Source organism: Fusarium sambucinum, chromosome III (assembly GCF_050947815.1).
Source record: "Fusarium sambucinum isolate potato_lamoka chromosome III, whole genome shotgun sequence".
In the NCBI taxonomy this organism is placed as follows: Eukaryota; Fungi; Ascomycota; class Sordariomycetes; order Hypocreales; family Nectriaceae; genus Fusarium; species Fusarium sambucinum.
In genome coordinates, this window is record NC_139292.1 from 482,945 (window position 1) to 495,429 (window position 12,485).

The following is a 12,485-nucleotide window of genomic DNA, read 5'->3' on the forward strand; positions in this document are numbered from 1 at the left end:
TTGTGAGTGTCGTGTTTCGTGTCTAAGATTGCGCCGCTCTCATCTTTCAGCAACGGTAAATTGACCGAACACACCAATCAGCGTCTGGCTTTACTTCTAACTAGCGACAAGGATTGAGTAATGCCGCGATCCACACACGAAATTTGTGGCTCTTCTTAAGAATGGTAAGTTGACCGAACGGGCCAATCAGAGACTAGCTTTATCTCTGAACCTGTTAAGAAGACAAGATATTAAGAAGTCCTTCATCCGATACCTTTTTATCTTAAAAACATTCAACTTTAATTTAAATTACTTAAACTCATATAAATTTACTTTCTCCTATTGCCACTATTTCCATCCAGCAATTATGCACTTCCTTCTCCTAGGTGCAACAGGTTGCACTAGTAAGCTTGTTATCTCAGAATGTTATTAGCAGCTATTTTTACCAGATAAGGCCTAGAAAAGAGAATTAAAAGAGCCTTATTTTTTCTATAAAAGGAGGGGAATTAGCTTACTATTTTAGGTAATAGAGTAGCTAAATTATATAATATAAGCTTAGTTAATTAAGGCTATATAAATATTAATATATCCCTTATTTAAATATTAATATTATAGGTAATTAAATAAATAATAAAGCTTTAAAATACTTTAAAATATATTTAATAAAGTATTTAATTAGCTATAATATAAATAAAATAAGTATTTATTAAATAATAATAAAGTAAATAACCCTATAATTATAAAATATAATACTATAGTATAGCTATAAATATATATTTTTTATATAAAAAATTTCTCTTTTTTTTTTTTTAATTATATTTTTATAATAATAAGCCTATTATAATATCTTATATTACTTAATAAAGTATATATTTAATATTTATAATATTAATATATTATAGGCTAGAATTTAATTATTTACTTATACTTTTAATATTTTTATTACTTATTATTTTATAAATTAAAGCTTTTTAAGCTTATAATATCTTATAATAATTAACTCTTAAGTAGCTTAATAAGAAATAAAAGAATACTATATATATAGCTACTATATATACTATATAAATAGTATATTAATAGCTAATATAACTTATTAATATTTTTATTATTATTACTAAGACTATTATTACTACTATTACCTATAAGCTTTAATATTATAATTTAAGCTTAGTTTATATAATTTAATACTTTAAATAGCTTTTATTTCTTATCTATTATACCCTTTAAGGTATTAGCCTCTTATTAACTTTATTAGTAAATAGTTTTCTATACTTTATTTAAGGTATTTTTATAGTCTTTTTATAGGAATTAAAGAAGACCTGCTTTATTATTATACTATTTTTAATAGTTCTTAGCGCTATATATTATATTTTTTAAGTAATTATAATTATAAGGCTATATAAATATACTTTATTTTCTTTAATTAAGCTTCTTATTAATTTAAATTATACTCTTAAGCCTCTTTAACTTAGTCTTTTAATTTATTAGCTAGTTAATATAGCTAATAAGGTAAAGGATAATATATTTACCTTAAATAAGCTTAATAAGCTTAATAATATAAGTAGAATTTCCTTTTTTTCCTTTTTTATTTAATTAAGCTTACCTTATTAATATATAAGCTAACTTAATAATATAAAAAAAAAAAAAGCTTAAAAAGAGTATTAAAAGGCTTTTACTTTTATTTAAAGAGGGGTTTACCTTTTTATATTATTTTAATATAATAAAGTAAGCTTTTATTACTTTAAGCCTTTTAAGCTATAAAATTCTCTTTTTTTTTATTAAGGCTATTACCCTTATTATTTAAATATAAGTTTAATATTATATTCCCTAAGTATTATATATAAGCTAATATTATAAATAGCCTTATTAATAATATTACCTTTAGTATTTCTTTTTATATTATTATAGCTAAGGTTATAGCTTTACTATAACCTTAGCTATAGCTATAAATATCTATTAAATATATTAGTTTTTATTTTTTTATATACTTTAGCACTTAATTTTTATATATATATTATATTAAGGCATTTAGGCTATTTTTTCCCTTTAATATAAGAGAAATAAATAAATATATTTACTTATATATTTTAATGCTTTTTACCTTTTATTTCTTTACTTTATAATAATTTATAATATATTTAAAAGCTCTTTAAAATACTTAAATTATTATTATAATAGTATTTTTATAAGCCTATTTACTAGTATATTAGCTATTAGTAAATATATAACTTTAAATAACTTTTTTAAATACTTTTACCTTAATTATATACTTTAAATATTAATATAATAAAGCCTTATAGTTATTTAAAAGCTTTAATTAATTATAAGTTTAATAGTTTATTAGTTATTATATTTAATATTATAAGGTAACTCTAGATTAAAGTATAAATCTTAAAAAAGGCATTTTATTTTTATTATTTTCTTTACTATATACTTTAAAGTAAATAGCTTAGCTTTAGTAGTTAAAGTTATTATTATTAATTGCTTTAATACCTTTTAATAAATTATTCCTTTAAATAAGCTTATAAGATAGCCTTATAATAACTTTTATATACTTATATTATTAGTAAATAAAGTATTACTTATAATAATAAAAGCTTATAGCTTATTATATTTACTATAAATTAGGCTATTAAATCTTATAAGGTAAAGATAATAAATTACTTAGAGAGTAACTCTTTTATAATAAGCACTTAAATTAATAAGGAATTATAATAATAAGCTAGCTATAAAGGCAATATTAAGTTATAATATAATTACTATATAAAGCAGAGATTTAATAATTTCTTAATATTTCTTTATTTTATTAAGTAGTATTTAGTCTTTATAAGGTAAAAGCTTTACTTATAAGATTAAGGTTAAAGGGAAGTTATTCTAAGTATTTTAGCTAAATTTAATTATTATTTTCTTAATATATAAATTATAATATAGAGAGATAATATAATTTAGCTAATTTCTAATAATTTTAATACTAAGAAATTACTTAGCTTTTAAGTTATATATAAGTTTAAACCTTTTATTTTCTTTTAAGTATTTAATAAGCTTTAAAGTAATATTTAAGTTACTTTTATAATAGAAAATTAAGATATTATTAATAAAGAAAATTAAGTATATTTTTCTCTTTAAGTTATAGAAAAGGCAGGGTTTTTTTATATTTTATTTAAATTTAAATTTATATAATTTAATAGTAAATATATTAAACTAAAGCTTAAATAAGTCTTTAAGCCTATAGAGAGCTTAATTAATTTTAAGGATAAAATTATACTCTTTAAATCCTAAGGGAAAGTAATAAAATATATAAAAGCTATTTTATTACCTTTATATATTTATAAATATATTCTTAATATTTAATTACTTAATTTTAAAATTAAATTAAATAGCTAAAGCTATTATTAGATAAAAAAAGTATATTATAAGTATTACTATATATATACTTTTAAGTATTATATTTTAAAAATTTCTATATATTATAATCTATACTTTATAATATAATAAAAACCTATCTTAGTTATATTTATATATAAATATTTACTTTATTAATAAAGGCTTAATTATAGCTTTTTCCTATTTAATCTTTCTTTAAGTTTTCTTTTTAAAGAGCTTTATAATCTCTATATATACTGCTTATTTAAATAGTATAGTAAATTAGTATTTTTTAAGCTATTTTTATATCTTTAATATAAATAAAAGGCTATCTTAATAATATTTCTAGTTATCCTTAGGAATAGCTATTATTATAATCTCTACTTAAGGATTACTTTCCTTTCTATTAACTATATAAAGAATTATAATAAATATTATTATAAGCTTATTAAGATCTTTATATATTTCTTTTAGCTAATTAAATATAAAGAAAGTATTAAATAAGTCTTTATAAAGTTTATATAATTATTAATTAAAGGTAATATTATACCTTTACTCTTTAGCTTTTTAAATCTATATACTTTAATATATTAGTTTTTAAGTTAAAATATAATTTACCTTATTTTTTAATCCCCTTAATTAACCTTATAATTAGGCTAAAGGCTATTTTAAATAATTATAATTTATTTTTAAATTAAATATAATTTATACTTTAAAAGGCTTAATTAAATTATCTAGAGCTTATATTATTATTAATAGTAATAACTTTCTTATTATTATCTATAGGCTATACTTAATATTTAATAAAGACTTAGCTTTAGCTTTATCTACTTCTTAAGTATTTTTACTTAAATCTCTTACTTTTTTATAAGTAAATAAAATATTATTTACTTATAATAATAAGCCTATTATATTAGCTCTCTTATTTACTTGCTTATCCCTAAGGAAGTTATTATTTATTCTAGCTTATAATATATTTATTAATATTAAATACTACTTTAAAGAATTAACTTTTTTAATATTTTTACTTTTATAAGTATTACTTATATCCCTATACTATATACTAAGCTCTAAAGTTTATTAAGGTATTTAAAGTCTTATTAATATTTAATTTATTATATATATAAGTAAATAGTTTATACTTAGTTTAATAGTAATTATATTCTCTTTAAGCAGCTACTTATATAAATTATATATTTTTACTTTTAAGTTTAAGCCTATTAACTATTCTTAAATTAGCTAATTATATATATCTAAGAGGATATTATATTTTAATATTATAATTAATTTAATTTAATTTTCTAGTTTTATTAATAGAAACTTTATTATATTTAATTTATTAGGTTAATAAAAGGTTATTCTATTAAATATTATATTCCTTAATATAATTACCTTTTTAAGCTAAAGCACTTAAATTTAATATATATTATATATTATATAGCCTATAAGATATTTAATATATACTTTAAGGCTTATTTTAAATACTTTCTTTTACTTATTAGCTTTTTTTTCCTTTTTTAATAGATAGGCCTTATAACTATATATATAAATGCTTATTTAATTAAGGCAGAGGTTAGCTATATATTTCTTTATTAGTAATAAAGTATAATTTCTAAATTAAAACTTTAAAGCTTTTAATAAGGATATATTATTATTAGCTTATTAAAGGCTTTAATTAAGTAAATAAATTACTATTATAATATTCTTAAGCTATAGCTTTAATAAAAGCCTTACTCTATTTAATATAGTATTTAACTTTATTATTATAATCTTATTAGCTATTTTAATTACTCTATTTAGCTTATAAGTATATAATAGAGGATATTTAAGAATTATCTCTTTAAGATATATTTAAGCTTAAAATGCTATATTTCTTAATATATAAATTATAGCTATTTTATTATTATAGTAAATAATATAAATAATAAGGCTAAATTATTATTTAATTTACTTATTATAAAATTAAAATGCCTTAAGAATAAAAGCTATACTTTTATTTAAAAGAGGTAAAGTATATAAATAACTACTATATTTATCTTTAATTATTAGTAATTATTAACTTTTATTATAGCCTTTTTTATAGTCTTAAAGATTTTAAAAGATATATTAAAATAGTTTAAGTAAATATTATTTAAAGGGTTTTTTATTAATTATTTAAGTTACCTTTACTTAAATATAAATTTTATAGTTAATATCCTATATCCTATTAATCTAAATACTATAAGTATTATTTATAAGCTTCTTTAAAGTATTTTTATTAAGATAACCTGCTTTTAAGTATTAAAGTAAGCTTAAGTTAATATATAATTATATTTAATTTTATATATACTAGGTATAATTATATTATTAAGTATATATAATAGTAAAGAATATTAATAATTATATAATTAAAATATTATTATAAAGTACTATTTAGCTATTATTAAAATAAAAATAAATAGGTTTATATTAAAGGAATATTAAATTAAAATAATAATTAAAATTAATAATAATAATACTATTTTCTAGTATATTAAAGTATAGTATATAGTTAAATTCTATATATTAAAGCTTCTTTTTCTATAATAATACCTTTAATATAATATTTATATAAAATCTATTAATAACTTAAATATTTTTAAAAATAATACTCTTAGTATATTTTCTATTAATACTATTAAGCGCTTTAATAATTACTTTTTAATTATAATTAATAATTAGGAATAATAATACTTCTATTTAAATTATTTTACTTTTATTAAAAGGTATAAAAGTATAAGTAATAAACTTATTAATTAAGTTAATAAGATATATAAAGCTATAAGTATTAAAAATAATACTTTTAAAGAAAAATTTTTAATTATAGCTATTTAAATAAATAGAGAAATTATATTTTTTAAAGAGATTTAAATTAAAAGTAATAAAATATTAAGGTATTTTATTCTAATTAATACTACTTATAAAGCTAAATTAGCCTAAGTTATTACTTAAGCTAAGAATTATTATTTCTTTCCTTATAAGCTTTACTTTAAGGTTATAATATTTAATTAATATTACCTTTTAAATCTTAAGAGTTTTCTCTTTAATTATTTCTCTAGAGAGCCTTATTTTTTTATAGAAAAATGCCCTTTTTAAGATATTATAATCCTTTATATACTAAGAATAATCTTATAAGCAGAGGTATTTTATTTAAAATTAAAGCTTTTTATTTTTATTCTCTTTAAAGTTAAATATATTACTAAGTATAATAAATATAATATAATATATAGCACTTAAAGCTTATTTAATAATAATATTAAGCTTATTTATATATTAATTAATTAACTTAATATTAACTTTATTTTTATTAAAATTAATAATATAAAGTATTTATTATATTTAATTAAATATAATTTAAATTTAAATTACTATAAGAAAATTAAAAATAACTTAATCTCTTTAAACTTTAAAAGCTTTATATTATATAGTATAATAATAAACTATATATTAATTATTAAGCTATTTATTAGGATTAATATATATACTTTTTACTTCTTTTATATATATATTATATACTTTATAAGTATAAATAATAATACTTATAGCTTAAAGGGTAAAGTATTTCTTAAGTCTTTTTATAATATAATATAAAGTATAACCCTTAAAGTACTTTTCTTTTATTCTTTTAAATATAATATTAAGTATTTCTTTATTAACTATTAATTATAAAAAGGTATAAACCTTTTTATTTTTAATTTTCTAAGTAAAGTATTTATTTTACTTAAATATATTAATCTTTTAAAGTATAATATATTTATAATTAACTTTATTAAAAATAAACTTAAAAAGCTTTAAATTATTTTTAAGAAAATCTATATTATTTAAATAAATAGTATAAAGCTTTATAATATTAATAGCCTTTATTATATATTTAATAAAATATTTATTTTTATAATTAATAATTAAAATAGCCTTAAAAGGCTTTATTTAATTAACTTCTTTATTAAAAAAGCTTAAATTAATATATACCTAGGTATTAATAATATTAAATTTAATTTAAATATATTAAAGCTAATATTACTATTAAGTATTCTTTTTAAAGTATAATATTTCCTTAAGCTTAAAATTAAAAGTAATAAATTAAATAACTATAGTTAAAAATAGTAATATAAAGGAAAATTATATTTTATTAAGGGAAAAAGTAATAAAAAGAATAAATTTAATATTTAAAATAAGCTAAAAATAATAATTTATAATTAAATTAAAGGTTAAAGTAATATAAATTTCTAGAATTACTTTTACTTAGGCTTATAATTATTATTAATAGCTATTTTTACTAGATAAAGCCTAGAAAAGAGAATTAAAAAAGCCTTATTTTTTCTATAAAAGGAAAAGAATTAGCTTACTATTTTAGGTAATAGAGCAGCTAAATTATATAATGCAAGCTTAGCCAATCAGGGCTATGCAAATGTTAACACAGAACTCCTGGCTTAAAATCACACTGCAACAGCGCTAGTCCGAAACTCAACTAGCCTTGCTTCCCAACCTGGCATCACAATGGTCACTGGCTCTCCACTATCGAAAGATGATATACGCAAGGCCATTCACGCTACACCTGATATCCTCCCCTCGGCAGCAATTTTCACCCTCAACACAGTCCGGAAATCAGATAGCCCCTTCGCAGCCCAAGTCGGTCCTCCTCGCTTTCTGGCAGACTCATGCGCCAATGCGTGTGAAGTCTTGGAAGAAGCTGGCATTCATCGAATTATTGTCATGTCCACGGCTGGCGTCGGAGATACATGGAAAAACCTACCATTGATAAGCCGCGCTTTTATGGGGTTGACGAATATTAAATACGCCTTGGAAGATCACAATCTGTTGGATCAAGAAATCCGAACTACAAAGATGGAGTGGACCCTGGTCAGACCTGTGAGACTAGATCACGACAATAATAGCACGCTGGAGATCGAGACGCTGGGAAGTTCAGGTGTGGGAATGACAATGAAGGACAGTATCACTCCTGCTAGTGCGGCAAAGTTTCTGGTCCAGGTTGCAGTCGAAGGACTGTATAATAAAGAAGCAGTAGTGCTGAGAAACTGATTTCTACTGAAGAGGACATGTAGTGAGAAGAAGCTACAGAAGGAGCTGAGATAAAACACTTTAGAATATCATATTTACTAGTATAGTGTCATAAGCATAACCAGTGCAGTTGCAATACAGACGTAAATAGATGGGGCAGAATAGACCTTATTTATATAGAATACTAGTGTATTAATCACTGACATACCTACGATCATTTTGCTCTCTATATTCTAGATAAAAAGTTTAACTATTATGGGGAAGGGGAGGAATTGATACAGTGAAGAATTATTTACAATAAAAACTTGCATAAAATACAACTGTATAGATAAGTAGAAGAGAAGTGGAGATTAGATGCGAGCCAGATGTTCAAGAATTTAATCCGCATAGGGAACGACTTGAAGCTCAATGGCTTCCAAATCATCAGCTGTGGGAGGATTGATGCTTGATACCATGACAAGAGCAGGAGTGTTGATTATCCTACCATGGATTACATCAAACTGGTCCCAGGTACCAGGAACCGCATTGCAATAAGTAGTATCCGTCGCCTCGTCCAAGTGGCATTCACCAGCTGGTGCAGAGCACTTGAGCTTTCGGTCGCGAGTCTGTTCGCATGTGAGAGGTTCCATTCCAGCGTAGTGGTTATCAGGGTCGCAGAGGATATTCGAGTTTGGGAAACCATCGCCTCCGAAAGAAACACATAAGTATTTCCCGGTATTTATCTCTCGTACATAGTTGGTGCTGGCTTCGATAGAGAAAGTGAGAACTGGGGGAGAGGGCGTGTACCACCCGAGGTTGTTATATCGAACTGGATCGCCTCGCAGCAGTTGGCCATCGACATCTGAGCCTAGGGCCTTGATATTAAAGGTAGGAATAGGCACAAATGTGTCTTCAGTGGTGGTAGTCGTCAACGTCGTGATTGCTTCAGCAGATGTTGTTGTCTCAGCAGTTGTAGTAGGGATTTCAGTTGCAGTTGTCTCTGTAGCAGTGGAAGCTGAGAGCTCGATGCTAGCACTGCCTGACTCTGTCGCCTCGGTAGAAGTTACATCGTCGTCTGTAGATGTGGCACTGATAGATAATTCGACAGAAGCTGTAGTCGTTGTCACGATGTCTGTACTTGTAGTAAAGATAGCGACGGGTTCCGTCGAGGTTGCAGATGTGGGCTCGGTAGATACGCTGCCTAAATATGAGTGAATAAATAAATCGATGCTCTATTGATACATTCCACTTACCGGAGTCGGTCAGTGTTCGACTTCGAGGCTTGCAAACACTTGCAATTGCGATATTGGCACCAAGGCCTAAAGACAGGAACGCAGCGAAACGCATTTTCGCTGTAGAGAAGAGCGACAAGGGCAAGACTGAGTGAAGGGAGAATAAAACAGAAGAAAGATGAAGAACCCAGGGACATCTTAAATGTCAATTGTTTCACATCAGGAGTTTATTTTTTTTATTTTTTTTAGCGCTTGGCACTATTGACATACTACAGCCTCAGCTGTGCCAATAGTGCAGGTACTAGCTTCACATGCCAGGGTCAGTCTTTTGTGTTCTTATCGTAAATGTTATATTACTGGTCAATTAAACCACCTAGAGCTATACTAGTGATTCTAAAGTGCGCAAAGGAAAGATACTTAATTTGCTGCATTCCTCTCACCCTATGGCTGAAAAACAATTAAAGACTCAGCGAGGTTATTTAGCAGCCAGCCAGCCTCGATAAGTTAATAATGTAATAAAAGTGTCTTATATCTCAAGGCCTAGTTTATCATTAGGCTAGCTATATTAAATTAACTAAATGCGCTTAGCGCTGATATCTATGCATCTCTGCACACAATCCAGCAGACCAGTGCATAGCATCCTCCCAGCGCTGACAGTAACCTCTTGTGTATCGTCATTTTATACACAACGAATGGATCCACTATCGATTACCACGGCCTGTATAGGCCTCATAGGTGCCGTTGCAACAACGACGCTGTCGGTTACCAACTTTACGCGGGAGTGTCGCGAGGCCCGATCTGACCTCACATCTATAAACGGCGAAATGTCCCAGCTGCAACTTATTCTGGAGTTACTTAGAGATGATACAACTGCCAGTGATGACCGAATCTTACCAGAGTCTCTGCAGGAGCAGATTCTATCCATCATCGATAATTGCTCTGCCGTTGTCTCCAAGATTAACCTTGTTCTTGATAAACACTCTGGCAAGGTCGGGGCCCTGAAGTGGGCTACATTTGGCAAGAACGAGGTCATCGGGCTCCGTATATCGCTTGAAGCACATCGTGCATCGTTAAATCTGGCCCTGGAGCTAGTATCCGTTTCTCTGTCCAAGGCAATCAAAAACGATACCACAGCCATCAGAACCGATGTCCACGACATAAAACAGGATACCAGTCAGATTTCCCAAATAATGGACGAGCTGACTAGACTGAGGGCTATTGTTGCTGGTGGTGATGTTCCGGCGGCGACCATCGGGCAAAACTATGTTCTCCAGCAATATCTTGACGATCTCACTTCATATGCCGAGACAGTCTGTAACGATGTTGAGTGGGAGACGAACAGCAGTGTCCAGGCACTTTCTCATTCCTCAAGTCGATCAGGCCTGCAGAAAGAATCCCCGGCACCAGTCATTCAGATCGAGACAAGTGCCGATACCAGCTCCCAGGTTGCCTCTCTGCCAAATAGTCGAGCCTATGACGAGGGTGGGGATACATGTTTACAGCCCACTAGGAGTGTTAGCACCGGTGACACATCCCAAAATACGTCTCAGGTGAGAATTGATTATTACAATTATCGTTTTTAAGGCGAATATTTCTTATGTTCTCTTATGCAAGGCCAAGAAGAAAATCGTACTCGTTGGAGACACTTCGTGTGGGAAAACGGCTCTCTGTTAATAAGTATTTCACGGGAGCTTTGATCAATATTCGTTTCTTGTGAACATTACACTAAGTCTTAATCAATTCATTAGCTGTTTCTACAAAGGCGCTTTTTATGATGTGAGTTGTGTTCTACCCCTGAAAAAAACTCCTTTTAAGACCTTAGATCAATGTCCCCACTGTCATCGACCGTTATACTGCCAATATAAACGGCAATTATTTCTTACTCTGGGATACTTCAGGCTCCGAAGACTACGACGTCCTTAGAGAAATCTCGTACCGGGATATAGATGTGGCCTTGATCTGCTTCCAAATTGGCTCGCCCGATACACTCGTCAATGTGAAAGAAAAAGTAAGCTGTCCTGAATTGATATCTTAAGTAAGCTACTCACAAGCAGTTAGTGGATCTGTGAGGTTTCGCGTTTTATGTCTGATGTGCCTTTTATCCTTGTCGGTCTTAAGGAGGACCTTCGCTACGACCCAGAGACTATCAAGAAACCCAAGAACGAAAATCAGCAGCCGGTAAGCTGGGATCAGGTAATCCATCCTGTCAGGTACAGCACGAAAAGTATGACTGATCTTCTACCACAGGGAAATGACATGGCGAAAGATATAGGAGCCTTCAGATATCTTGAATGCTCGGCCAGAACGGGCGAAGGGGTAAGAGAGGTCTTCGAGATAGCCGTCAGGGAGATTTTCCCGGACGTTAAAAAGAAACCGAATGGCGTGAGACGCATGTTTAAGCGGTGGTCTGCAAGGTAGTGTGTGTTTAAGAAATATAAAGGTTATTCATATGGTGCTATGAATCGAATATCAGCAACTACCGGTTGCAGTAATTTCGACGCTTCTCATATGTTGCAATTCTGCCCGCTAGTCAGGGCGGTTGGCTTCCCAGTATTGGTCGTGAGGATGCCAGCATCAGATCATGGTGCATCTATGTACATAAGATTCTGTAGCTGAAAACACTACCTGACCTTAGCAGTGTGATAGGACAATAATAGAGCTCGTAGTAGCCTATCACAGCTTACACGGCCTTCAAGCAGGCTGCGCTGCGTCAAAATTTTGATTGGTGAGCAGAAGTTGAAAAACAACCTGGCCGAGATTGAGCCGTTTGACACGTCACCTTACGTGCAGCCACCAAATATTGATATTACTGGTGGCCTAATTCATGCCAGGCGGGGTCATTTGTGTCAGCATTGTATATACCTTCATGGTAACTGATATCCTTCGTGACTTTTG

The 12,485-nt window shown here is 27.2% G+C and overlaps 3 protein-coding genes across 3 annotated transcripts; 2 read left to right on the plus strand and 1 right to left on the minus strand.

The window, feature by feature from the left end:
* Positions 1 to 7,857: 7,857 nt before the first annotated feature.
* Positions 7,858 to 8,400, plus strand: FSST1_010342 (SDR family oxidoreductase; the record flags this gene model as incomplete). The annotated part of the gene is made up of 1 exon (XM_083233364.1): positions 7,858 to 8,400. One exon carries the CDS (start codon positions 7,858 to 7,860, stop codon positions 8,398 to 8,400), a length of 543 nt encoding a protein of 180 aa, XP_083080038.1.
* Positions 8,401 to 8,756: 356 nt separating this feature from the next.
* Positions 8,757 to 9,705, minus strand: FSST1_010343 (uncharacterized protein; the record flags this gene model as incomplete). The annotated part of the gene is made up of 2 exons (XM_083233365.1): positions 8,757 to 9,559; positions 9,612 to 9,705. 2 exons carry the CDS (start codon positions 9,703 to 9,705, stop codon positions 8,757 to 8,759), a joined length of 897 nt encoding a protein of 298 aa, XP_083080039.1.
* A 577-nt stretch (positions 9,706 to 10,282) lies between these two features.
* FSST1_010344 (uncharacterized protein) lies at positions 10,283 to 12,008 on the plus strand (the record flags this gene model as incomplete). Its single annotated transcript, XM_083233366.1, has 6 exons — positions 10,283 to 11,140; positions 11,205 to 11,239; positions 11,339 to 11,366; positions 11,413 to 11,598; positions 11,649 to 11,783; positions 11,838 to 12,008. 6 exons carry the CDS (start codon positions 10,283 to 10,285, stop codon positions 12,006 to 12,008), a joined length of 1,413 nt encoding a protein of 470 aa, XP_083080040.1.
* Positions 12,009 to 12,485: the final 477 nt, after the last annotated feature.